Genomic DNA, 24,776 nt, shown 5'->3' on the forward strand with positions numbered 1-24,776 from the left:
GCCCGCTGGGCCAGCGAAGTGTTAATTATTACAGTACACTTAAAAATAAGTTAGTGTAAGAGTGTTACACTAAAAATTTAACTGGAAAGTATTTTTTAACTTGACCCTTTTTGTTGATAAGAGCTATAACATTCTAATAAAGGCAGCAGTGTCTCACCTCAACTTTAATGAAACCTGTATAATTTCACACCCAAAGCATTAAGCACTCATGTATAGTATCACCAATACAAGACTCAAAAACAATTCCTTCCCCCTAGTGTAACATTCTGCAGTGAAATGTGCCTTACAACATGATGCAAGGCTGACAGTGTACAATAAGTTTACATATACATCAGGAATCTCTCAAACAAAAGGTTACAGCTGCACTTCACTTACCTGTTCATTATCAAGTAAATTCAAAGTCTCTAGATTTAAATGTGTTGTACCATCATCTGCAACATTCTTCTCCACTGAATGATACATTCTCTGATAGTCCCGTTTTTCTGAATGAACACGGAACTGAAATAATTTAAAATTTTAATGAAAGGTAATAAACCAGTTCAAATTTAAATGGTTACTTACAGAAGCAACATTCAGTGTAAAATTATCAGCAGACATCTAAAAATAGTCAAAATTTGCTAAAATTCCAGGGCTGGTTTCCATTTTGACTTTCAATGAGCTACCTTTGATGAACAGAATTTAAGGACTTGGCCGAGGAAAAGTCCCGGAATTAGTGTGACAACTGTAGGATTAGGTTTTCCTTGTCAATCTATATCATATGAGAAGCTTACATCATATAGAGCACTATATGCTCTATATATATATATAGATATACAGCACATACTGTAATTTTTATGGCATCCAGCAAAACACTGGCAAAGAATAAATCATTCTAAACATCAGAATCTTTTCATTTCACTGAAACAGATATAAAAATTATACTGTCTTTACCTCCTAGAAATACACATGAAAAGTTTGTACAAAATATTGAGTTAATCAAATTATCATGAATATCAATGAGTAAATTAATCTGACAAAATGATAACACAACCACACACACCCATTGTTTCTTACCTCATTTAATACAACACCCTCTGCAGGATTTATTGTGGAAGATGGTGGGAGAGAACAAGCCAGAGGTCGCAGCCACTTAAACAACTTGTTGTGATTTTTATCAACTCGATTCCAACTAAAAAAATAACAATACAGTTCTGTACTACAAAAACAATAAATATTGTAAAATAAATATTATATACTGTAATATATATATATACTGAATTATTTCAAATACAATAAAGAGAGTATGAAAGAAAAACATCTGAATCTTAACAGCACTAGGCAATAAATACAATTCATACCAAATTAAACACTGGTTAACAATTAACAAATTATGTAAATCAAATCTGGGGAATAATAAGACCCGAAACATTATGGTGGAAACAGTTGCATATAAGCAGAATAACAAATGTCCGGAAAGCAGTCATGAACGTAGATGAGGAAACCTTCAGAATACAGTATTATAAGTAACATCTTGTATCATATTGATAATGAACTTCCTTTAGATAATTAGGAACTAAAAACCTGTATAAGTGACTCAAGATGCAATTAGAAAAACTACTCGGCAGAAAATTAAATCAGAAAATTTAGAAAGAAAATTTTTGGAAACCAATGATTGGTGACAGATGACAGAATTATGTAATACTGAAATGGTACATTGGTGACAAAGGGAAAGGAATCAATTATGACATTTGCCTTAAATCTAACTATAAATGTAACATTTGCAAGTACACTAAAACTTTTTTTTCCTATTCACCTGTCCTCAGATTTTTAATACCTTTCCTTTAGTCCTAATTATTTGGCATATTGCAGTAGCAGAAAAACTTGACTAACCATTTTCCTTTAAGTGTGTCTAGAGGTTGGTTCTGAGGAAGAGAGTGATGCTGAGATTCACAGGACACTGGCAACTTCTCTTGAAAAGGCATCTTGAACACTTCTCCTGGAATTTATAAAGAAAGAACAAATAATTTATGAAAAACTGGTTATCAAATTCATGAAATTCAATGTCTTGAATGGTTGCTTAGTCACTATCTGAACCAGAAGCTGTATCTGCCCATGATCACATTTCCACAGGCATTGTTGACATGTGCTAAGTGTTGATAAACATCTTTGGAAAGGGTCTCACCAAAGATGTGCTTTAACAGGGCTAGGTGCTAGGCCCATTGTTGTTCTCATATACAATAAGCCATGTAATAACTAGATTTACTAGTTAATAACTGAATAACTGGACTTATTGTCTTTAACTTACCAGAGGGTGTAACTTCATACTGTAATTATCAATATTTGTAGATGAAACAAAGCTAATGAGGGAAATATGAACTAAGGACTGAAGAGCATTGCAAATAGACCTTAGCAAACTCTAGGAGTGGGCAGACAAATGGTTGCTATGAAGATAAAAGATGAAATCAACACTAAGAGTAAGGGAATTGGAAAAAATGACACGAGTGAATATAATTCCAACAGTAACATGGAAGGTACACAAACAAGGTAGCATCAACCACATATGCGAAGGAGGTACACACAGCATGGCATTTACAAATCTGAACAGCTCCACCATAGAGCTTCACCTCATGAAACAAAAAACTTGCAGTAGGTTACGGGAATTCAAGGTTATACCAGAAAACTATAATTATAGAAATTAAAGATATTTATTCTGAAAATTATCTTGAAAGCTTCAGTATCCATAACATTTATGAAACATTGAATAATTTACAAAGGATAATGCACTGGGAAATCAACATTCTACATACCTGAGAATACAGGAAACATCAGACCAAATAAATGGAATGCACTTGTCACCACAAAACTTGTAAAATGTGCAATTTCGTTTAAACGCTTAAGCCATGTCTCCCCTTGATCCTTATCACTGTCACATTTGGAAACTACTGCAGAGGTAACAAGGTTGCTGGCATCATAGGAGCCCGATTCATCAGAACTGTTAATACCCTGTGAAGAGGCACTGTTGCTTCTGTCACACTTACACACAAGTTGTGAGGTGGAACCATTAACTTTTCCATTAAGATTTCCTTCATCCTTGCATTCACTCATAGCACCTTCATTAGTACTATAAATATTTTGGTTACTGTGATCTTCGGAAGAGTATTTTAATTTTTTACTGCTTGCCTTTTTGGCAGAGTCTTTAGGATATAATGATGTTACTTCCAAGGACTTTCTCTCACTTCCATTTTTCCTAATCTCGCCTTCCTGGGACTGGATATACTGCAGAGCCCAGCCAAGGCCTGCACGCCCACTGAAATTAAATAATAATTAAAAATAGTATTCAGCATTTCAAAATAATCAACGTGTAATTTATTGTTTATCCAATGCAGTATTAGTTGAAGCTATGCAGTACCACAACAAGCAAGTATAACCTTGGTAATCCAAGTTCAATCGTCACAGTAATGTAACTCAGAAATACCGTTTTCTTTGAAGTTTTTTTTTTCACTGTAGGTACATGGCTTGCCTTTATTCATCATTAGCAGCAGCCTTCACTTTCATGCTTACCTTATACATGTTCCTTCTTATACTTATCAACCAAATTACATTTAGTAGACTTGTGTCTAATTTTTATGATTTTTAGAGCATAATCATTGATTTTTATATTATTTACCAAAGTATTATTTTGCTTAAAATAATACAATAAGCAATATGAAGAAATGCTGTCAAACCACCTTTCATTATTTATTAATTTCATCAGTAGAACACCTATAACAAAACTTAAATGATAAATACTTTAATGTTCATTAGCTTTCAGAATATATAATATAGAAGACTTACCTGGATTTAACTGGCTTTTTCTTTTTCTTTTTAGTCATGAGCTTCTTAATGCTAAGTGGAGCAGTAGGGAGACTGCCACTTTCATCCTCCTTTTCCTCAGTGTCAACAGATGATTCAACTTCAGATATTTGATCATTCTTCGACTCATCTGTTAAGTCTTGCATAACTAATTTTGCTTCATCGAGTTCTTCTGAAATCAAATACTCTGAAGAATCACAAGCCACACTGCTGCTCTCACCATGAGTAGGTTCTGTGTTCATAAATTCGCAGCTAGTGTAGTCTACAGGTGTTGCCGACACACACACATCAACCACATTTTTGTCCATTGATGGTGTCCTTTGACAATGTTCCATTGTGTTCTTATCATTCAAGTCTTTCAGACCTTCAGTTACAGTGGGCTGAATCTGCTTATCAGTAAATGTATGCACAGTATTTTCCATATTTTGTTTTTCAGTTTTAATATTTAGTTCTATGGTGGAATCTTGCAAATTTACTTTCATATCATATTCCATATCTTCTCTGTGTTCATTCCCCTCCCCTTGTCCCCCAAAGGTATCTACAATTCCACTTACATTTTCTTCTATATTTTGTAACCCTTGTTCAGCACTGTTATTAATGATCCTGCTTTTATCAAAATGTATACCAGCTTTCTGGTAGAAGAATTCATCCACACCATCATCCACTTCAATATCAAAACCATATAAAAAATTACGAAGGTGAACCCAGTACCTTTTGTCTGAATGTTTATCATAAAGTGAATCTAAAATATCTTTCTTCACATTTTTAGGAGCTAAGTTTTGACTGGAAGAGTTTTCCAGTACAGTCTGTATTTCAATATTATTTGAACTATTTTGATTATCAATACACTTCTCACTTTCTTCTATATTTTGTGCAGCATTACTTTCCAACAAATTCAATTCACAATTTGAGTTTTGTTCCTTCGAATTGGGATGAGAGTTGATTTGAATGGTCTCACCATCTATATGATTAACCTCGTCAGAATTCATCTCATCTGCCAGTAAGTTACTCTCTGTATCTAGTTCACAGTCACTGTTTCCCAACTCATCAGTAATACTAGGAATTATCCACGGGTATTCTTCCAGATATGAATCGTGCCACTCTACATAATCTGGAGTGCAGTGTTTTCGGTACTTATGTACCCAGGATAAAGGAATGTAAATGTCTTTCCAGGCCTCCCAATGCACCAACCAAGACTGCCACAGTTCGGGTGTTACTCCTGGAGGACACACATCTACCTGAAAAATAAAATGTAACATTATTATTTTTTCTTCTAATCCACCTAAATTTTCACATTCTTTTCTGTTTCTACTTTGGTCTACCAGTTTCTTTATTCAACCATGACATCATCTAAATGTTGTGTCTAGTCAACTGCAACTCAGTCTTAAAATAGTTTGTATTATGTTGTTTCTTTACCAAAAATTTGACCCATAGAATAAATAAGAGTATTCTTTAGTATTCTATGTACAGTATTCTAGAATACAGTACATAAGAGTATTGCTTGAGAGTACTGTACTAAGAGTATAGGTTCATATCCTCATCACGACTCCAACTGATTTATTCCCAAAGAATTCATATTTATTCTCCTTTCATTTTTAATTCTATAGATTCTGCTACTCCCATTCTTCTTAGTAACTGTTATCACTGACATTGCATCAAATTAACACACACACATGTATCACACTTCCCTCGAAACATGGGCATTTATGTTTCCTACTAAGATGGTTAAGAGTATGGGAGCAGATGGTGATGGTGTGTACAAAGAATGCATTAAAAATTAAATGAAGGAAGAAAAGATGTGTATAAAGTTGGAGATGCTGAAGGAAATGTAGGCAGATAAAGAAAGAGAAATGGATATCGTGGTGACGGTAGCAATGGCGGTGGTAATGAAATTAATTTACTTCCTTACACATAATGTATACTGTATACAAATGAATAATTATCTTTACCTTTATTTCAGAATCAGTCACAAAATTCTGGGACTTGTCATCATCTGTATGCTCATCAGCACCTGTCGAAGTTTTCTTTTCATATTCCCTGTTAATAAAAAATACTATTTACCAGGAAGCCAAATTTTAAACTAAACTTCTAAACTAAACCGAGTTTTCCAACTATCTTGGTTACAAGTATTTTATACTGCATATAGAAAACACTAATCATTACATGTACAATATAGTCCACTGTAGCACTCCATTGCATAGAAGATTTACTCCAGGACATTTACTTTTCTTAATGCTTCAAAAGCTCAGTGTTCCAGTCAGGTGCCTGTCACCCCCAACAGCACCAAGGAAGGAAACCATAAAAGTAAGCCGAGAATGACATGATAGTAAGAGAATATGTAAACAGCTAACATGCAGACCACCATACTAACATAGCTATTTGGGCACAGGACAAAGTGACGTGGCCATCTCACCCAAACCCAGCATGGACTGGGCCCACTATCTCATGACAAGAGCGGAAAGATTTGATTGATTCACCTGTTATCTTAAAGTGAGGTTCTGAGTTTTATGCCCACTTTTTAATACTTAGAAGAGACATTGGAGATTTGAAAATGCTCTTTTCCCCTGTAAGTAGAGATTGACAGATGCTGGCAGTGGCTAGTCTGTTCTTTGTAGCACTGGTATTCACATGGTGTCACTAACCTTGCACCACCAACAATGTTGTAAGAATGTGCAACAAGCAATGAAATCTGAAGTTTATTGCTATATGTGAATTCTGTACACTGAACAGCTGTACTATTACTTAGGAACATGAAAAATGTTAAAAAGTAACAGGTACTGTACTTAAATGCACACACACTAAATATGTACAGGCTACAGTAACTATTTTTCTTACCTAATATGATGTGATGACATATAACACTTAATCTTGCCCACCTCGGCAGAGCGTTCTTCACAATGATCCCCAGCTTCTTCATCTTTGCTTGTAAATTTTAATACAGCCATACCTTGTCCACACCATGTTGTCTCTATGTATCTTGGGAGACCCATGATTCTGTTAAAAAAAAAAAAAAAGCATATTAGCAGTCAGGAACAAATTAAACAAAATATTTGCATAATTTTTAAAATGAAGAAGCTGGAAGCTTTGGATAAGCTTTATTGATATGCAATAGGGAAGACATTTATTTAAACTTGGTTGTTAGGCAAAATAATTTAATAATTAATAATAATTTATTTTTTCAGGAATAGGCAGTCTATGTATATACGTCTGTATACACACACCTTAGACAAGTAGTCAGGTCACCACCAACTCAGCCACCCAAGGTTTTAGCAAGAGGAGGATATCATCCTAAAAGATTAGGCCTTTTGGTCTATAGTAGGGCGGTGTGCAGGACAAACATATCAATTGTGACACTAGCTCTCCACATATGTCAGTTGCTTAATTTAGAAACCGTACTTGTGGTCGATCTCGAACCCATTGTTGATGTGATTACTTATATTGAATTTTGTAACTAGCTCATCAAGATTGTAACTTCCTTAGCTAAATGAATTGTGGGGTTCAGTCCCTGAGCCCATTATGTGCCTCTGTAACCCTTTCCACTACCGCCCACAAGATGGGTATGGGGTGGTTGTGGAAAATAAATGTTGTTATTGTTTTAGATTTAGCTACTAAGAACGAAATGTCCATGTAGCACGGGCTATGGTGAGCCCGTAAGGAATGTAAATGAACTCAATCAAATAAGTGAACAAGACTAGACTTAAGCCTCACCTAGAGCAACACAGCCACCCAGCCTGACCTCCTCGCCAACGTTTGTATCATGAGGCCACAACCGACCCAGAGACCCACGGGATAAAATTATTGGAATGCCATATTGAAATTGCTAGCATATAGCTCCAGCAGCGGGAGTAAATTAATATTTATATGAATTCCAAGATGCTTTATGGATATGAATATCATATATTGTCTTATAAACTAATTATGTAAGTAATTATTGGAATCATACATAATAAAAGTTTGTCTTTTATTTTTCAGAAAGGGATTCGCTTTTGGCCATTTTTTTTAATTATGACAAATTACAGATATACATAGTGTGTAAAAACTGGATAACATTTATATACGCAACTTTGCCTAGAAATAAACTAATTTAATAACGGAATATGACGAAAAAAGGAAACTGAATTCATCAGTAGATTTAGATTTTTTATATAAATATAAAAGGAAATATCACCTCTGGCTGGAAGAAAGAGACTCTTAGCCTCGTAGGAAAGCACACATAACGCATTAGAGGGGATATTTAGGTCCCCTCCAATACAGTTTCTATGTGCTTTTCTCCTAGTACCCCCTTCCTTTTGTGTTTTGTTGTGTTTTATTAGATATTTAAAGGTTACATTATGTACACTGGTTAATACAATTGATTAAAGGTTATGGATCTCTTGGAGCTCCTCCGCTTCAGACAGGAACCGATAACGCAGCGGGCGTTTCCCCTCTGGATCACCCACACTGAGGCGCTGAAACAAGAGATTGGCAGCCCTTGGGTCTCTGGTGATGTCGACGAGCCTGGAACCCAATTCTCTGAGAAATCCCAAGGCACTTCTACCCCAGGTGCCTTAAGGTCCAATTAGGTCTTGTTTACGGAGTATACAATTAGTGTTGTCTATTGGGAGTGTAATTTACCTGCAATTACCGTAATCAACGATATCCCAGGATTATTCTGATAATTTTTGCCGGAAACGCTATGCATGCTAGTGGCTTTACAAGAATGTAAAATCAACTTAATTTCTATGTTCTCTGTTAACCCGCAAAGTACGTTCTTGTATATAAATAAATAAATAAATAAATTACAGTGGTATACTTTATAAATATTTCACAAATTTTTAATGAATTTTTAAAGTTGTAAGAATCAAGAGAGTACTTATCTGAAGTTAATATTTAAAACATACATTATCCCGTTCCTTCGAGTTATTTGTGTTTTGCACTACTAGTTACTGCTATAAGATAATTAGTAGATAATTAGGTGGGAGTGGTGAGTTGTGTTGGACCCGCGGGTGCTGTGAGAGGTCGCCGGAGCAACAGTATTTACTTCATTACGTGTTACCTCCAGTGGGTGAGCTGCTGCTGTTGCTGCTGGCCGCATATTTCACAGGTGCATGGGGCATGCTCTCCTCATCTCGTGTCGTTCATGCTTATTGGATTGAATTTAACTATTGCAAATTTGATTAAATACGAGAGATAAGGGTGGATTTTCATCGGTTGTAGACTTGATGAGCACATGACGTGGTGAAGTTTATAATTGGATACACACAAACTTTAAAATAAATATTTTATTTCTCAATATTCAGTATTTATTGCAATTAAAATTGCATTCTAAAGCCGTAATTTTTTTATTATGGGTTAATTCATCATTAACTATAGTTTATTGAAAGTTTTATATACAGTATATTGGGTTCCTCATATTGACACTGTTCTGACTAGGAGATTCTTTAAAAAATAAATAAAATTCGCTGAGAATTATCAAAAAGAACATAAAATATTCAGTAAAGCAAAAATTCTTGGATTGAAGGGCTTGTACAGTACTTTATTGTAGTAATAATATTAATAATTAATTTTAATAATTATATTTATATTGCTATAATAATAATAATAATATGTTCATGAAAATATGCACACAAAAATCATTATTATTATTATTATTTTATACTACTTGTGTTCTATATCTAATAGCATATGCTGTCATTGGACTACTACTAGTTTGTCTACATCCCAGGGTCAAGGATTAGTTTTTCACATGATTACAACACTGACCAGATCTTAACACTTGTGTTCTTTAGGTGTACCATCACCCAGGAGTTTCTTTGCATTTTTCTTCACTTGATGCTATTTGAAATTTTCAGTGCCTCCTTGTGTACTACTGTAGTTTAGTAACTGAATCTTCTAGGTTGTCATCTATAATCGTTACCCCAGAAAACATGCCGTAGAAGCAAGTATACCCCGGGATAAAGTGGCTAGCCCCTTCTGTGGAACATTGTTGTTATCATTACTGTATTTTTTATTATTCCTGTAGCGGATATTATTTATTATTGGTATTATGTATTATGAATAGTAGCAAGAATGCAGATTAATGAAACTGATGAAATAACACTACTATTAGTGCACAGTGAAATCACATTAACATGATGTATTAGTGAGAAAATCAGTAGGAGCAATGATTTTCTTGCATCGTGTTTGTGATTTCATTGTGCATTTGACGAGAACTGTTGGAGAACTACTAGACAATTAGCCAGAGTGCATAGGGGAGGGACAGTGCTTAAAACCTTGAGTGAGCTTCAGTTGTAAGTCAAAAGAATCCTAGAAGATTCAGTGGATTCCCAGGTTGCGTTGCTTTTACCATGTTGTGGCATGGTGGTCTATGCTGCGAGCTTAGGGGTACCAAGTGAGCAGGTTTGAAGCCTCCTCATGGCTCCTCCTGAGTGTCTCGCTACTATCAGTAGTAATCGTTACAATAATTATAGTGCTTATACCTGTATACTTTATTATATAATTTGGAAGACTAAAGGGAAACCTGAAGTGTTACCTGGATTGTCATATTAACTTGAGTGAAAGCAGATATTTTTCTCGTACTCAAATTACACACCTATTAATCATCATTTAAAGTACTATAATTATCTTGGCAAGTGGTATAAAGATATATCCTGTATATGCCAACAATTTGATAGGAAACTGCACTGTAATAGCATATGTGTGTATTAAATGTTTGTAGTACTCTATTATGTATGCTTGTATCAATTTAAAATATACTATTACAGTACACACAGAACACATGTGTATGTACAGTACACACACATGTACTGTACACAGTACACCTAGTACTGTATGTACGTACAGTACACGTGTGAAGTCAGATGAACTCTTAGTTGCAATCCTTTTAACCATGTCGTAGCACAGTTGATTAAGGCGCATCTTGGATCCTCTCGGACGTAGGTTCGAACCCTCATCACGGCCCTTGTGGATTTGTTTATACTATTACAGTACTGTTATAGATTACTTATCTTTATATAAGTAGGTTTACAATGTGTCAGCAAGAATTAAATGTCGTTAGTTCTAGACAACTATTATAAATGTACTGTAGTTACATTATGCAAGTCTGCAAGTCTACATCATTGTGGTTTGCATCTTAATAAAATTAGCATTCACTCACTTATCCACTCAGAGGATAAACAAATACACTGGATTCTACCCTGGGAAGCAGGACTGGATATTAAATAAGAACTGCTAACTATAGTTCTATTAGGGCACATTGTGCTTCTATGTACTCACCTAGTTGTACTCACCTAGTTGTGCTTGTAGGGGTTGAGCTTTGGCTCTTTGGTCCCCACTCTCAACTGTCAATCAACTGGTGTACAGATTCTTTAGTGGCTCTATCAAATCTACATTTGAAACTGTGTATGGAGTCTGCCTCCTCCACATTGCTGCTTAATGCATTTCATTTGTTAACTATTTGACACTGAAAAAGTCTTTATAATGTGTCTATGGCTCATTTGGGTACTAAGTTTTCACCTGTGTCCTCTTGTTCGTGTTCCTCCTGTGCTAAAGAGTTTATCTTTGTCCACCCTGTCAATTATCCTGAGAATTTTGTAGGTGGTTATGTCTCCCCTTACTCTTCTGTTTTCCAGGGATGTGAGGTTCAGCTCCCTTAGCCTTTCCTCATAGCTTATACCTCTCAATTTTGGGACTAGTTTGGTGGCGTATTTCTGAATCTTCTCTAACTTTGTCTTGTGTTTAACTAGGTATGGACTCCAGGCTGGATCTGTATATTCCAAGTTTGGTCTGACATAAGTGGTAGACGAGGTCCTGAATGATTCCTTACACAAGATTCCTCATGTGTATATGAATTTGTGCTTGTACTGTATTTATTTCATGAATATGTAAAAAAATTGTTACAATATTACAGTATTTTACTTATTCTGCTCCTCACTGATATATTTATTTTTATTTTCAGTTTTGGCCCTCCTACCCCCCAGTTTTTCAAGATGACCCTTGGTAAGTATAAATAGCTTCTCGTATCTTTTATTCCTGCTGTGTTCTCTCAGTTTCAAGCTTTAATAAGCATACAGCTGACCCTTATCACTACATACACTATAGTAATGTTTCTGTAAAAATTGTTCTATAGTATATTAAAACATTCTATACAGCATAAATTTAATACATGTACTGTACTAACATAAGAGAAAAATAGGGTTTCATTCCCAGACATGACAAAGTTGTACATTACTGGAATGCTTGTGCATGTATTTGAGTTGTTCGGCGAGAGTGAAGGCAGAGGGAAGGGTTGAGGGTGAGGGTGAAGGGGGAGTGTGAGGACATAGAGAAGAGCAAAGACAAGGGAAAGTGTGAGGGCAAGGGGAAGAGTAAGAACAAGGGAGAAGGCAAGAGTGAGGACAAGGGTGAGGCAGAGAGTGAGAATAAGGGTGAAAGTGAGGGGCAAGGGCATGAGTAGGTGTGAGTGAGTACCTATTTTGCAGTGTTAGCTATTTGTGATAATCTCATTGTATCTATCTTGCATTCATTATTTCACAGGGTGCATATATACGATGTGAAACAATCGATTTTTTCCCTTTGTGTATCTAAGATCTCTTCAAGTTGTTGGCCCAGAATTTGTGGATGAAGATTTTGGAAAAATTTATTTTATTAGTCTCAAGCTTTGTTATCCACTAAGTATTTTGGAAGTTTGTTATAGCACGCTCAGCATACATATTATACCAAAATATGCACTGAGAAACTTCACTAAAAAATTATTATGCTTACCATGTTTTTCCAAATTCGAAAATATTGTCAAAGCCTTGAAACTTTTTTATGTAAGTGTGTTGTTTAATTATGAAAATACAGTTGGAAAATTATTATTTAAATCAGCCCTCATAGTAATAGCTGTCATTTACCTTGTAAAGATTGTAATATATTCTATATAGGTCTATCTTCCCCGGTATAATAGCCTCATCTGCAAACATATAATTCTGTATTGCATCTGTTAGATCATTTATGTAGACAATGCTCTGGTCTAATATACCACATTAGCCCGATAGCTCCAGGGAGCCTCCGGGGCTCACCCAGAAAATGGTGTTTCATTACTGTACATTAAATGCTTTTTTTTTTTTTTTTTTTTTTTTTTTTCCCCACATGTCAAAACTGGTACAGAAATAGCACGTGCAGTTTATGAATTAAATTTTTTATACCTTGATCTAAAAAGTTCTTGTTTAAGCCAGCAGCTAGCAGTCGATAGGTACCATAATTTCATTACAATAGTGTAGAAGCCTTCACTTTACACCAAACAGATTTTTAATTATCCTGGTGGTACTATGGAGATTTGTTATGTTCTTCCAAATTTAAGGGATTCAATAAAGTGTATGTAATATACGTGATGTGTGAAGGTAGCGCTACAAATGGAGCTACTGTACAAGCAAAACGGGTAAATGTCCTAGGGACTGGTTCTTCAGTCCTAGGGACTGGTTCTTCAGTCCTAGGGACTGAAGAATGAGTAAGATGGTCAGCCACATACTGTGATGGCAAGGACATGCACATATTGTATGTACAGTAATTATGTAGGTATTTAACACATGTCTAAAGGTTACATTTCTAGATTAATTGAACAAATTATGATACAAATTTTGTAAATAATAATAATAATAAGAGAGCTTACGAACTATAGATTCACAGTATACTGAAATTCCTGGTGTCTTCTTTGGTGATGCAGTGTTGTTTGTTTATTATGTAATATTTTATTGCAGTATTAACCTCCGAGTTGGTGGAGCAGTTTCGGGAACAGGTTGAGAGTGAATCAAGCTCTCTGTTGGCTATGAATGCTTGTTTTAAGACAGATCCATTAGAGATGTGTGTACGTCGCAGCAAAGTGATTTCAACAAATCATGTTTTTACCCACAAGGTCAGTTCACTTAAAAAATTTTGATTGCCATACTGTGTTATAAAATGATGCTTTAACAAAATTATGGATTAAATGGAACAGAAAACGAAATTTTCAGTCATTGGTAATACATTACAGTACATGTGCTCCTCTTTAAAAGAGGCAGAGAAATAAAATGGTGCACATGAACGAGTAGTTAAGAGCCTTAAAATTTACCAGTTAATGCCAGGTTGAGCCTTGGATTGAGTTATTTAACACCTTAGGTTTAATGATTAGTACAGTATAGTATTTTGTAAACCTTTAAAGCTGTGATAAGTAAATGCTATTGCTCTGAAGCTTTTTGAGTACTGTGTGTAATTACCAAAGTGTAATAACCTAAGTGTTGTTACAGGACGAGAGCTACACTCGTGGTGTCCCGTCTTCCCAGCACTGTCATATAATGCTTTGAAATTACTGACGGTGTCGGCCTCCACTACTCTCTCACTAAACTTGTTCCAACCATCTACCACTCTGTTTTAAATTTTTTGGGGGCACCCTTGTTTCCTTAGCTTGAATCTGGGATCTCTTGCTCTTGAAGTTGCTGGTGTGCTTATCTATCAGTGCTTACCAATAAGTGGCTATGGGGAAATGAGCTCTAGATCTTTTTACCCCCATCTCGTAGCCATTATCTATCTACCTGGTGTATCTACCTGGTGTGCTAATTACCTTTCTCAACATTAGTTTTTATTATATTTTCTCTTAAAGTTGAGTGTAGGGAAATAGATGTGAAGGTAATGAACAAACTTCTGATTGGTATATGTTTGGTACTGTATATACTTTCAGAGGTGCTCATGAGTAATAATTTATCAAAAGGAATAAGAAACCTACACAAATGTATGGAATGTAATTGATTTTTAAATACTATAAGCACAAGAAAATCACTTGCAGTGCAAGAGCATTTCAGTTAAAATTTGTTTAAGAAAGAAGTTTGAGAGACTGAAGAAAGGGTGAGAGAGATGTGGAATTGAGAGTGGTGTTGTCTAAATTAATGAAGGAAGGAACATATTGGTATTATGGAATTTCATTTGTAGGTTGAGAGTGAAGGGCGACCAGTTACCAACCAGAAATCTTCTGGACGTTGTTGGATCTTTGCCTGTCTTAATGTGATGCGACTTCCCTTTGTCAAACATCACAACTTGGAAGAATTTGAATTCTCACAGTCATATCTCTTCTTTTGGGATAAGGTAATACTTCACTGTATAAAATGTCAGAAATGTATGATGTCTATATATCCTAATGATACAAATCTTCAGTTTATTATTTTTGTATTAGTGCTTAGTATATGAATCTTAAACTAACAGTGAAGTTCTGATTACATTTTTGTATGAACAGATAGAGCGCTGCAACTATTTCCTGAACAAGATGGTTGAGTGTGCCAAACGAGGAGAGGAGGTTGAGGGTCGACTTGTCTCATTTCTTCTTCACGACCCAACTTGTGACGGAGGTCAATGGGACATGCTGGTGAACCTTATTACTCGGTAAAAATAATAAATTGGTCTGTTATAATGTGCTTTTAATTCAATTTTATTTTAGATGTTAGAATTCATTTAGAGTATACATCAAAGGTTATAATTTGAATGAGCATGTTAGGGTAGAGGATGTCTAGATCATGTACAGTATTACTGTTTCTGAAATAGCTCATAATAATTTATGTCCTCATTAAGGGTATTTGTGCTAGTTAAAGGTTTCTGTATACACTGGTACCTCGGCACTCAAATGGCTCCGAATTCTAACAATTTGGCATTCAAAAACTTTATTCAAGAAATAAAATGCACGTTAGTTGACTATTTGCTCAGCATTCAAATGTACACACAAGTAACAAATGAGTCAGATTCCCAGTAGCTGTCATTCAGTGTGCAACCCTATTAAACTTCTCTGTAAGCTTTTTTGTGGTTTTCTTGGATATTTTTTTACATTCTTAGCATAAATAAGTCACCACAGCACCTAAGAAGGTTAGTGATAAGAGCCAAACAAAAAAGAAAATTAGTTAGAACTATGATAAAGGTAAAAAAAAGAACTCGTAAGAAAATATGACAGTGGTGTCCGAATGCCTGTTTTTGCTACCAAGTTTGGTATGTGTATACCCTTTACAGAAAACTGTAAAGAGTATACACATTTTAGTGTAGTTGTGGGCATTCACGGGTAATGCTCGGCCAATTTTCGGGTTTGCTGTGGGGGACACTCCAGAGTTTTTGACCTTATATGCATATATTCCTTTAGAGAATTCTATTGCGAACAATTTGATACCAAAATGAATGACATAGCACGAAAATTGAGGTCAAAACACTGGAAAGAGTATACACATTTTTAGAGTGGGTACGCGCTCATGGGAAACACCAGGCCGACCTTGGGGTGGGGTGGGGCGTGCATGCCAGGCCGCGCAAAGTGTTAAATGCGTGGTGCATGTAATTATTGTATTCTGAGTTAACATACAAAACTTTTATTTGGATGATGTCGATTAAATTTTAAGCAATGATGTATGAAGGGATGTAGGTTCAATCCCATTGTGTGCCCTCAGTATGTTCTCATGGATGCATCAAGCTCTTCTAATTTCATTGTGTGTATTTGAATGAGTTTTGCTCGTGCCAATCCTTCTTGTTGGCTTTAGTTATTTTACTACTTTAATTATTTAATATGGTGTATAGAGATTTACCATTTGATTTCATGTGATGTTTGGAAGGATGTAAGTACTGTATTCTGAATACTGTATATGTGTACTGTACTATAATTAAGTTTTTGTGCTACACTGTAGGTAATTAAGAGGCTAAAATAGATAGTACAGTGGTAAGATTCAAACCTCTCTATAATTTGTTGTAATATTTCTAGGTATGGTGTGATGCCCAAAAAGTCCTTCCCAGAATCATATAGTGCAGAAAATTCCATTAGGATGAACAAAATCCTACAGAGTAAGGTAAACACTCGAGAAATGTACTAGTATTTATATTTGATAATTCATTATAATTTTCTTTGCCACTGCACAAACTACAGACAATTTACATTTGGGATTGTCTATCACTTGTAATATTGAGTGTAAGAGGCATGCTTCTGCCTAAACGTTTATATTTTATTTTTTCAGTTAAGAGAGTACACTCGAGAGCTGCGCACAGTAATAAACAAAAATGGGGATGATGCTGCAGTTACGGATACACTTATACGTCAGATGAGTGAAATATATCGTATTGTGTCTGTCTGCCTTGGAATTCCTCCTCAAACCTTTACTTGGGAATATTATGACAAGGCTAAGTCATATCATAAAGTTGGCCCCTTAACTCCACTAGAATTCTACAATGAATATGTGAAAGCAGTGTATAATGTTGAAGACAAGGTCTGTGTATTTATATTTTTTGTTTTTCCTTTAAGTTGGATTTCTCATACATATTGTATAACCTATAAAATGTCTTGATCATAAATAATAATTTACAATACTTATTATTTAATTTCTTGAACAGTCATGATCCTTTGGATTTTGATTTGCTTCAATTTTATTGAAAATCACTTTATTTTATTTTTTTTTTTACCCTTAAATGGCTTGGTTAATTAAGCTCTATGTTGTGGTGTGCATGTCAAAAAAAAATTCACAAAGCTAATTTAAAAAAATTGCATTTGACAATTCAAGCACAGGATGTAATCACAGATAGTAATTAAGCCATTTATAGGTTATGAAAAATTATTTTTGGTGCAAACATACATCTTAACCTTTGGGCAACAGCTATGGAAACATTGTCATACTCACCTATACGCAAAGAAGAAAAAAGTAAACAAAAAATTCCAAAAAATAATTTTTTATTATAGAAACTAAGTGAATATTTATGGTTTCGTTGGATGGAGGCGCTGTACTCATCTAATTGTGCTTGCGGGGTTTGAGCTTTGGCTCTTTGGTCCAGTCTTTGGTCCTTTGGTCTTTGGCTGTGTAAGGTTACATGGTGGTTGTGTCTGGCGCCTGTCAACACCTCATATCTGACATTGCTGTGACACTTCCTGTGTTATCCCCATGTTACACAACTTGTTTCTCTTTGTTTATGAGTGTGTGTGTGTGTTGAATAAGTTGATAAATCACATAATTCACATTACACATGATAATGTTTCAATTGATGAGTGGTTTACCTGGTATACTCCATTACAACCAGTATAGAGCAGTGAAAAGTATATGAACATAATATTCAATGGTGTTGGGCACTGGGCAGTGACATATGGCATTTAATTGGCATCATATGGACAACAGTATAGATTGAAACAAAGGCGTAAGCCACCAATGTGCACCCACAGATGATAATTGTCATATGACAATAACCACGTTCACCTGTAAGTAACAGGTGTAATGAGTAACAGGATTTACTATTAACTAATAAGAGCAGGATTTTTCAAGGGTCAAGATAAACTCCATTTCAGCCACATAGATCAACTATATCCTTATTGGCATCATACATGTAAAATCCAGACAATAATTATATAAATCATATGTCAGTAACCACATTACTCCGTGAATTAACATATGATGTAGTAAATAAACCTCAAACAGTAACACCTCTCCTCACTGTCTTTCATATGCCAACAAGAGTTATCAATAAAGGTAAGTTATAACTTGTAAATACTTTAGTAGAAAATGTGTGTATTATATATGAAATGTATTTTGAAGTTAATATTTTTGGGAGTGTGGAAGGGATTAATTAAATTTACATTATTTCTAATGGGGAAAATTCGTTTAGTTACAAATTTTAAAGTTACAACTTGTCTCTGGGGACTGATTAAATTTGTAAATGGGGGGGGGGGGGCACTGTATATCAGTCCGACGATAGCTCCAGGAGCCTCCAGGGCTCACCCAGAAAATGGCGTTTCATTACATTCAACGCTGGTTTTTTAAAATACTCAGAATGGAAGAACTTTCACCAGCACCAGGTTCAAAGACTTGAACCTCGTCATATTCTGACTGATACATGGAAAAATCTCACACAGGAGAATCTTGGATACAAGGGTGTATTGAAATTTGGTAACATCCAGGTCTCTTTCACAGGAACTTGCTTCCCATATTCCCTCGAAACCTAATTTTTAAATTATTATGTGAATCTCAGACTGATTGTGATGCTGTCAACAAAACTACAATAATTATAATTGGTCATGATTCATGCTTTATCCGAGTGTTAATGTTCCACATTAGCTCCATACCAACCCTATCTGCAGCATGGAATCGAGTTCCAAAATAACAGAATAGGCAGTTGATAGGAACCTTTAAGAGCTTCTGCATTATACAAAGAGTATACACTTCAACACAGTGGAGGAGAGCTGTCCAATTGCAATACAAAATGTGTAGTCTGGAAATCTTGGAGATAAAAAATTGACCAAGGTACAATAGGATTGGCTGAAGCTCCATGCTCAGAGGTCAAAATGGGACATCACAGAGAAAAACATTTTGAGAGTGGGAAAATTCCAAAGGACATACAGCTGAGGATTCACTTGCATATAGATCACTTGCAAGGAAGCCTGGTCGAGGACAGGGCTACTAAACAGGCTACGTTAAGCCCCGAAACCATCTCAAGGTAGCTCAACATGACCACTCTGTGAAAAAGCTAAGAGATGCAGGCCTTAGTACAGTCCACAATGGTGCAATGATTAAGGAACAAGAGATGTAGTCTGAGTCTGTCTATGAGTATGGAAATAATGATGTAAGGTTGCTAAAGGGCAAAGTATATGATATAATGTACCTAAGGATGAACAAACCAAACCCAAACAAAATAAAACCCCCTCCTAAAGGAAGAAGTCTCATTTAAGGTCAAATATTATTCATCCAAGTACATTATTGTTTATATTGGTGTGCTATACATGTAATGATTCGTAATTTATCTAATGCTCAGAATATGAATTTCTGTTCTTTACATTTTTTCTAGAAAGGATCCCTCAGTGGCTTCCTGAACTTAACTCTGGTCCCACCCAGCCCTATCCCAACACACCAGGCCTCAGACCCATCCATAACCTACTTGGAGCCAGGCCCTGACTCTGGCTCACTCATCAAGGCAAGGGGAAGAAGAGAAAACCCCACCATATGCACAATAAAACGGCCGACTGCTTGAAGGAAATTTAGCACCTTTAGGTAAACAAGGCAAACAATCATTGCTGCTGGCTGAATACCTAGTCTGTGATGTGCCTGACCACCACCGGACTGCAGCTCAGGTCACCTGAGATCTCAACCAGCCCACCATCTCACACTTCAGCTGGGTGACACTGGCTCAACAGCTATAACCTCTGCTGGGCCCATCGTCTGCTTCTTGTTTTCAGTTAAGTAGCGTTGGGTATCCCTAGGACATTATGTTCTACCTGAAGCTACTGCTTTGTTTTTATTTATACTTCATGATTATGTTGCTACCACCCACATTGTGTGTAACCTAGCATTCCATTCCATTTCACTGAACCACAGTTGGTGGAGGGCACTTCCCACTTTCTCTAGTGGGCATTCTTTTGCCACTGCTGAGGGCCATGTGTTGCATGCTCTGTTTTGCCCAGAGTGGATTCTGTCATCTTTTTCTTCGTTTTTTTTTAAGGGGGTTTCAATCCTGTGGTGCCGCCCTCCTTCAGTGAGCAGGTTTTTCCGGTTACATCAGTCCTTGGCTGGCCCTTGTCTCTGGCTCTCCCTGCATTGGTCAGTGTCGGTGGACTCCTTGCCTGCAGTGTCTATCCCTTCAGGTACAGATGTTTGAGGCGATCCTGCTAGCATTTCAGTGGATCTGTCACCTATGGGACTTTGTCCTCCATTTACTTTCAAATGGTGCAATGGCATTCTGATGTCTCTTCAGTTCATTTAATTTCTGTGTGGGGCTGTCCTCTGAGGGTAGCCTCACCATTGACTTCTTGAACTTTGTTAATGATTGTCTTGTTTACCTATGGGTGTTTCATTTCTTGCAAGCAATCGCTTAATTTTCTTGTACCAATTCTTTCTTGTTGGCTTTTCTCAGTTTTGTGTTTAATCTGATCCAAAGCTTTCCTCACTTTAAGTGAGAGAGATTCTGATCCTGGATCAGTAAATGTTGGATGTGTCTCAGAGGCCTGGTGTGTTGAGCTAAGGTTTGGTGGAACTAGGGTTAAGCTTGGTGAGATACTAAGGGCCCTCTAGAAAAGAAAAAACATTTCATTATATTCAGTGCTTGATTTTTTTTTTTTTTGTATGAACCTCCAGTTCAATCAGCCTGTCAGTTGCTCTCTCTTACTGAACCACTGTGACAATTTTGTTTTATTGTTCATATTCTGCATGATGAAGAGAACTGCTAAACTATTATATTTTTCTGATTCATTTCTAAAGTTAGTAAATGGCATACTATAGTGTATATTCAATTTAATTTTCCAGGTATGTTTAGTAACAGATCCTAGGCCTAATAATGCATATGGGCTTGCATACACAGTTGACTGTTTAGGAAATATGGTAGAAGGCCGTCGAACCATTTATAATAACCAGCCTGTGGAAACCTTAATGAAACTGGCTAGTGATAGTATAAAGGCTGGAGAAGCTGTGTGGTTTGGCTGTGAAGTGGGCAAGAGATTTGCTGGCAAGCTTGGTATTCAAGATATTGACATGTAAGTTATGCTTGTCAAGTTCCCTTTCTTTTATTACCTTTGTGCTTGCTACTTTCTTTCAGAAATTAAATTTGTGTGTTAGTGTTTACAGTTGTTAAGGATGAAACATTAGGCTAATGCTATTTTTTATTGATAGAGCAACCCGTCCTCTTAAAATTACATCGCTTTTCGCTCTCATTTGCCCGTATGGCCAAATAAACGTAATTTGAAATGAAATCGGCTTATGAAAGTGACATACTGTCCTGTTTTCTGTTGAGAGTCCTCCGGCTTACTCGATTAGGTTATGAGAGGAAGCTTTCAATTAACGATTTTTATGACATTTTGAAACCTTAGGAGAAATTCCTGCCCAACTAACCTACCAGAGGACTCTTAACTTGCTGTTTTAGAAAAAAAAAAAATCCAAAATTTTTTGGAACTCCCAAACTAAAACTCCTAAACTAAAACAAGCAAACAAGTGCACGTCACTAATGCCGTCACATCAAGCAAAGCCAACAAGTTTTTAACTTTTATATATATATATACAGTGGAACCTCTATTAACGAGTTTAATCCGTTCTGGCACCGAGCTCGTTACCTGGAAAACTCGTCTTTGGAAACAAATTTCCCCATTTAAAATAAAGGAAATAAATTTAATCCGTTCCACTCCCAAAAACATCCATACTTGTATGACTTTTTTTTATGTAAATATAATACTGCACATGTAAATATAAATGTTTTGTTATAGTGTTTTAATATTTACTTTACCTTATGAAGAGTAGTTGCTGGCTTGAGGGAGACGATGGAGAGGTGGGAAGGAGGAGAGGGGTTATGGTGTGGAAGGAGAATCCACCTCTGAGTCAGGCGCTCTCTCTCTTCTTGGGAATTTCACCCAAATTTCATTTCAAATGTCACACAAGGATGCGTTAGACCAGCACCAAATAAAAAACTATGTTGATTATACTCGTTGTGTCAACAATATAATAGTCTTACCACGAAGATACAATACAATGCCGTTTTCTCAAATAGGCAATGTGGTTATTAAAGAAAACGGAAATTTCATGGCAAACATGTATACAATCCCCAAGTCGATCGAATAAGAATTGGATTTTAAAGAAATATTTGCTCAAATGACGCTTGAGCACAATGTTTGGGTGCATTCAAGATAAAAAAAGTGTGTTACGTTCAAGCGACATATACCTGCGAAAGTGATAACACTTTCATAAAGTGTTATCACAAAGTGATAAATTAATTAAACATTTTCACACACTGGGTTGTCACTGCTTTATCAGGGCAGCTTTTCCAAGAATGCGTTCATCTTTTCAAACATTCCAAACACTTCCCTGATCTCAGTGGAAGAGGCAGCATCCTCCCTTACCTCCTCATTCCCTTACTAATGGTGTAAATTGTTGATGAGGACCTGCCATACTTCCTTGTGAGATCAATCACACAGACACCACACTCATGCTTTGCTATAATTTCCTTCTTGAAAATCCATAATAATTGTCTTTCTTCCTCTTGAAAACACTATCTTTAGCAAGCAGCTTCTTTGGAGGCATCGTGTGTTACAAATTGTAGTCGCAAAACCACTAAAAACCCAAAGAAAAGCTCAAATAAATCCAGAGGGATGCTTGTCGTGTGAGATACAACAACAACACTGGCGTCGGAGGTGTCCGAGAATTTGCGAGAACCCGCGAGTTGGAAGCGCCATGTGGTTTCACTCGTTAATAGAGGCGAGCTCGTCAATAGAGACAAATTTGCTGCGAGTGGCTTGCTCGTTACTGGAAAAACTCGTTAATAGAGCCACTCGTTAATAGAGGTTCCACTGTATATATATATATATATATATATATATATATATATATATATATATATATATATTATAATTTATTTATTTATTTATTTATTTTTATTAAATAAATAAATAAATAACTATCCCACTTAGCTTTTCGCTGAGGCAAGACCCTACGACCTCTCATTAGGATCTAGCACAGAAATTCCTAGAGTGTTAAGGGTTAAAATAGTTGTACTGTCCTATTTCTTAATTTCAGAAGCCCATATTAAGATTATCTATTTGCAAAACACTAATTGGATTGTGAACTTCTACCCACAGCCATGATTATAAATCAGCTTTTGGAGTAGAGGTAAACATAGGATTAGGTAAAGCAGACCGTCTCATATATGGTGAAACCCTCATGACTCACGCTATGATCTTCACTGCAGTTACACTCAATGTAAGTGCTCTACTATTATATTTCAGTCTTTTTAGTAGCAATTAATAAATGAATGAGAGAATAGGTTTTAACACTGAAGTGTATGAATAATGTGAACTCAGTGAGTATGTAGGAAAGACTAAATTAAGCTCTTTATGGGATATGATTGGTAATTCATAAAAAAAAAATCAGGGTGTGGTTTCATTCAGCTGACGATTGTCACTTCACATTTTGTTGGTTTTACTCTAATTCATTCATTCATTATTTTTATAGGAATCTGGGACTGCAGAAAAATGGCGAGTAGAAAATAGCTGGGGAGAAGACCGAGGAGAGAAGGGATATCTTATCATGACTTCAGAGTGGTTCCGTGAATTTGTATTTGAAATTGTGGTGGACAAGAAACATGTACCAGAAGAAGTTTTGGCAGTGTTCACTCAGGAGCCAGTAGTGCTCCCCGCATGGGACCCTATGGGAGCGCTGGCCCGTGAGGCTATTCCAAACACACGCCATTAATTTTAGCTTTCTAATTAGCAAGCTAATATTTCTGCATCATAAATTGTTTTTAGATTTTTTTTAAGCAATTCTCAACATTAGTTCAGATAAGACATTTTACTTTTACAAATGAATATGTTGGCGAGTGAGTACTAGTACATATGAGGTGACGGCTTGTCTTTACCTTGGTGTAAAGACTTACACTCTGGTGTCTGTGGTTGACACTTATCCCTTACTCTCTCCAGGTAAATATATGGTTCTCGTGTAGCTCTGATGAATGTAGAGTGTAAAGTTTTTTTACTTCACTTTTATTTGATGTTAATTTGTTTTTTGTTTTTTTTATCTAGCATGAACTGAAGGTATTATTTCCTCTTATTCTAATACAAATCATTCTGGAAAACATTTAAGAAGATTCCTCATTGCAGGAGATACAAAATTAAAAAAAGTCACTCGTCTAAAATTAGACAAGTGACACTCGTCACTCGTCTAATTTTTAGACGAGCGTTCAATTAGAACACTCGTCTCGTGTTCTAATTTAACTTTTTACAAGTTAAAATAGCTTGGGGGACAGCTATTTATTTAGACAGTAAAAAAGTATAGTACATTAATTACCTCATGTCTAATAATCATCTCTGACTAATGCCTCACACACTCTTTTATTTGACTTTATTAAAATATAGTTTAATATTTAACAAGTTTTATCAACACAAGTATGGATAGTTTTCCGTATATAGTTTCTTTAATATAATTTTATTAGAGGTATTTTGTTTATATATATATATATATATATAATATATATATATATGTCGTACC

General features: G+C 35.8%; 2 protein-coding genes across 2 annotated transcripts in view; one reads left to right on the forward strand and one right to left on the reverse strand.

The window, feature by feature from the left end:
- Tgs1 (Trimethylguanosine synthase 1) overlaps window positions 1-7,658 on the reverse strand; it is a 15,951-nt gene extending 8,293 nt beyond the window's left edge. The window contains exons 1-8 of the mRNA XM_069300797.1: window positions 7,540-7,658; window positions 6,667-6,825; window positions 5,781-5,868; window positions 3,814-5,069; window positions 2,787-3,286; window positions 1,870-1,975; window positions 1,054-1,168; window positions 376-498 (exon numbers count right to left, since the gene is read on the reverse strand). Coding sequence (XP_069156898.1) covers window positions 376-498; window positions 1,054-1,168; window positions 1,870-1,975; window positions 2,787-3,286; window positions 3,814-5,069; window positions 5,781-5,868; window positions 6,667-6,821 — 2,343 coding nt within the window. The 5' untranslated portion in view covers window positions 6,822-6,825; window positions 7,540-7,658. The remainder of the gene's footprint in view (window positions 1-375; window positions 499-1,053; window positions 1,169-1,869; window positions 1,976-2,786; window positions 3,287-3,813; window positions 5,070-5,780; window positions 5,869-6,666; window positions 6,826-7,539) is intronic.
- Window positions 7,659-8,809: 1,151 nt separating this feature from the next.
- LOC123745348 (bleomycin hydrolase) lies at window positions 8,810-24,610 on the forward strand. Its single transcript, XM_045725827.2, has 10 exons — window positions 8,810-8,914; window positions 11,768-11,808; window positions 13,551-13,705; window positions 14,755-14,907; window positions 15,056-15,201; window positions 16,550-16,634; window positions 16,800-17,048; window positions 21,057-21,283; window positions 23,372-23,492; window positions 23,745-24,610. The coding sequence occupies exons 2-10, from the start codon at window positions 11,799-11,801 to the stop codon at window positions 23,982-23,984; spliced, it is 1,386 nt and encodes a 461-aa protein (XP_045581783.1). The 5' UTR covers window positions 8,810-8,914; window positions 11,768-11,798; the 3' UTR covers window positions 23,985-24,610.
- The last annotated feature ends 166 nt before the right edge of the window (window positions 24,611-24,776 follow it).

Source organism: Procambarus clarkii, chromosome 44 (assembly GCF_040958095.1).
Source record: "Procambarus clarkii isolate CNS0578487 chromosome 44, FALCON_Pclarkii_2.0, whole genome shotgun sequence".
NCBI classification, from domain to species: domain Eukaryota; kingdom Metazoa; phylum Arthropoda; class Malacostraca; order Decapoda; family Cambaridae; genus Procambarus; species Procambarus clarkii.

Bases quoted from the DNA above. Each gene is read 5' to 3' on its own strand.
- LOC123745348 (XM_045725827.2), top strand. The intron at 21,284-23,371 runs GTAAGTTATGCT...TTCTACCCACAG, and splicing joins GGTATTCAAGATATTGACAT to CCATGATTATAAATCAGCTT. The intron at 23,493-23,744 runs GTAAGTGCTCTA...TTATTTTTATAG, and splicing joins TCACTGCAGTTACACTCAAT to GAATCTGGGACTGCAGAAAA.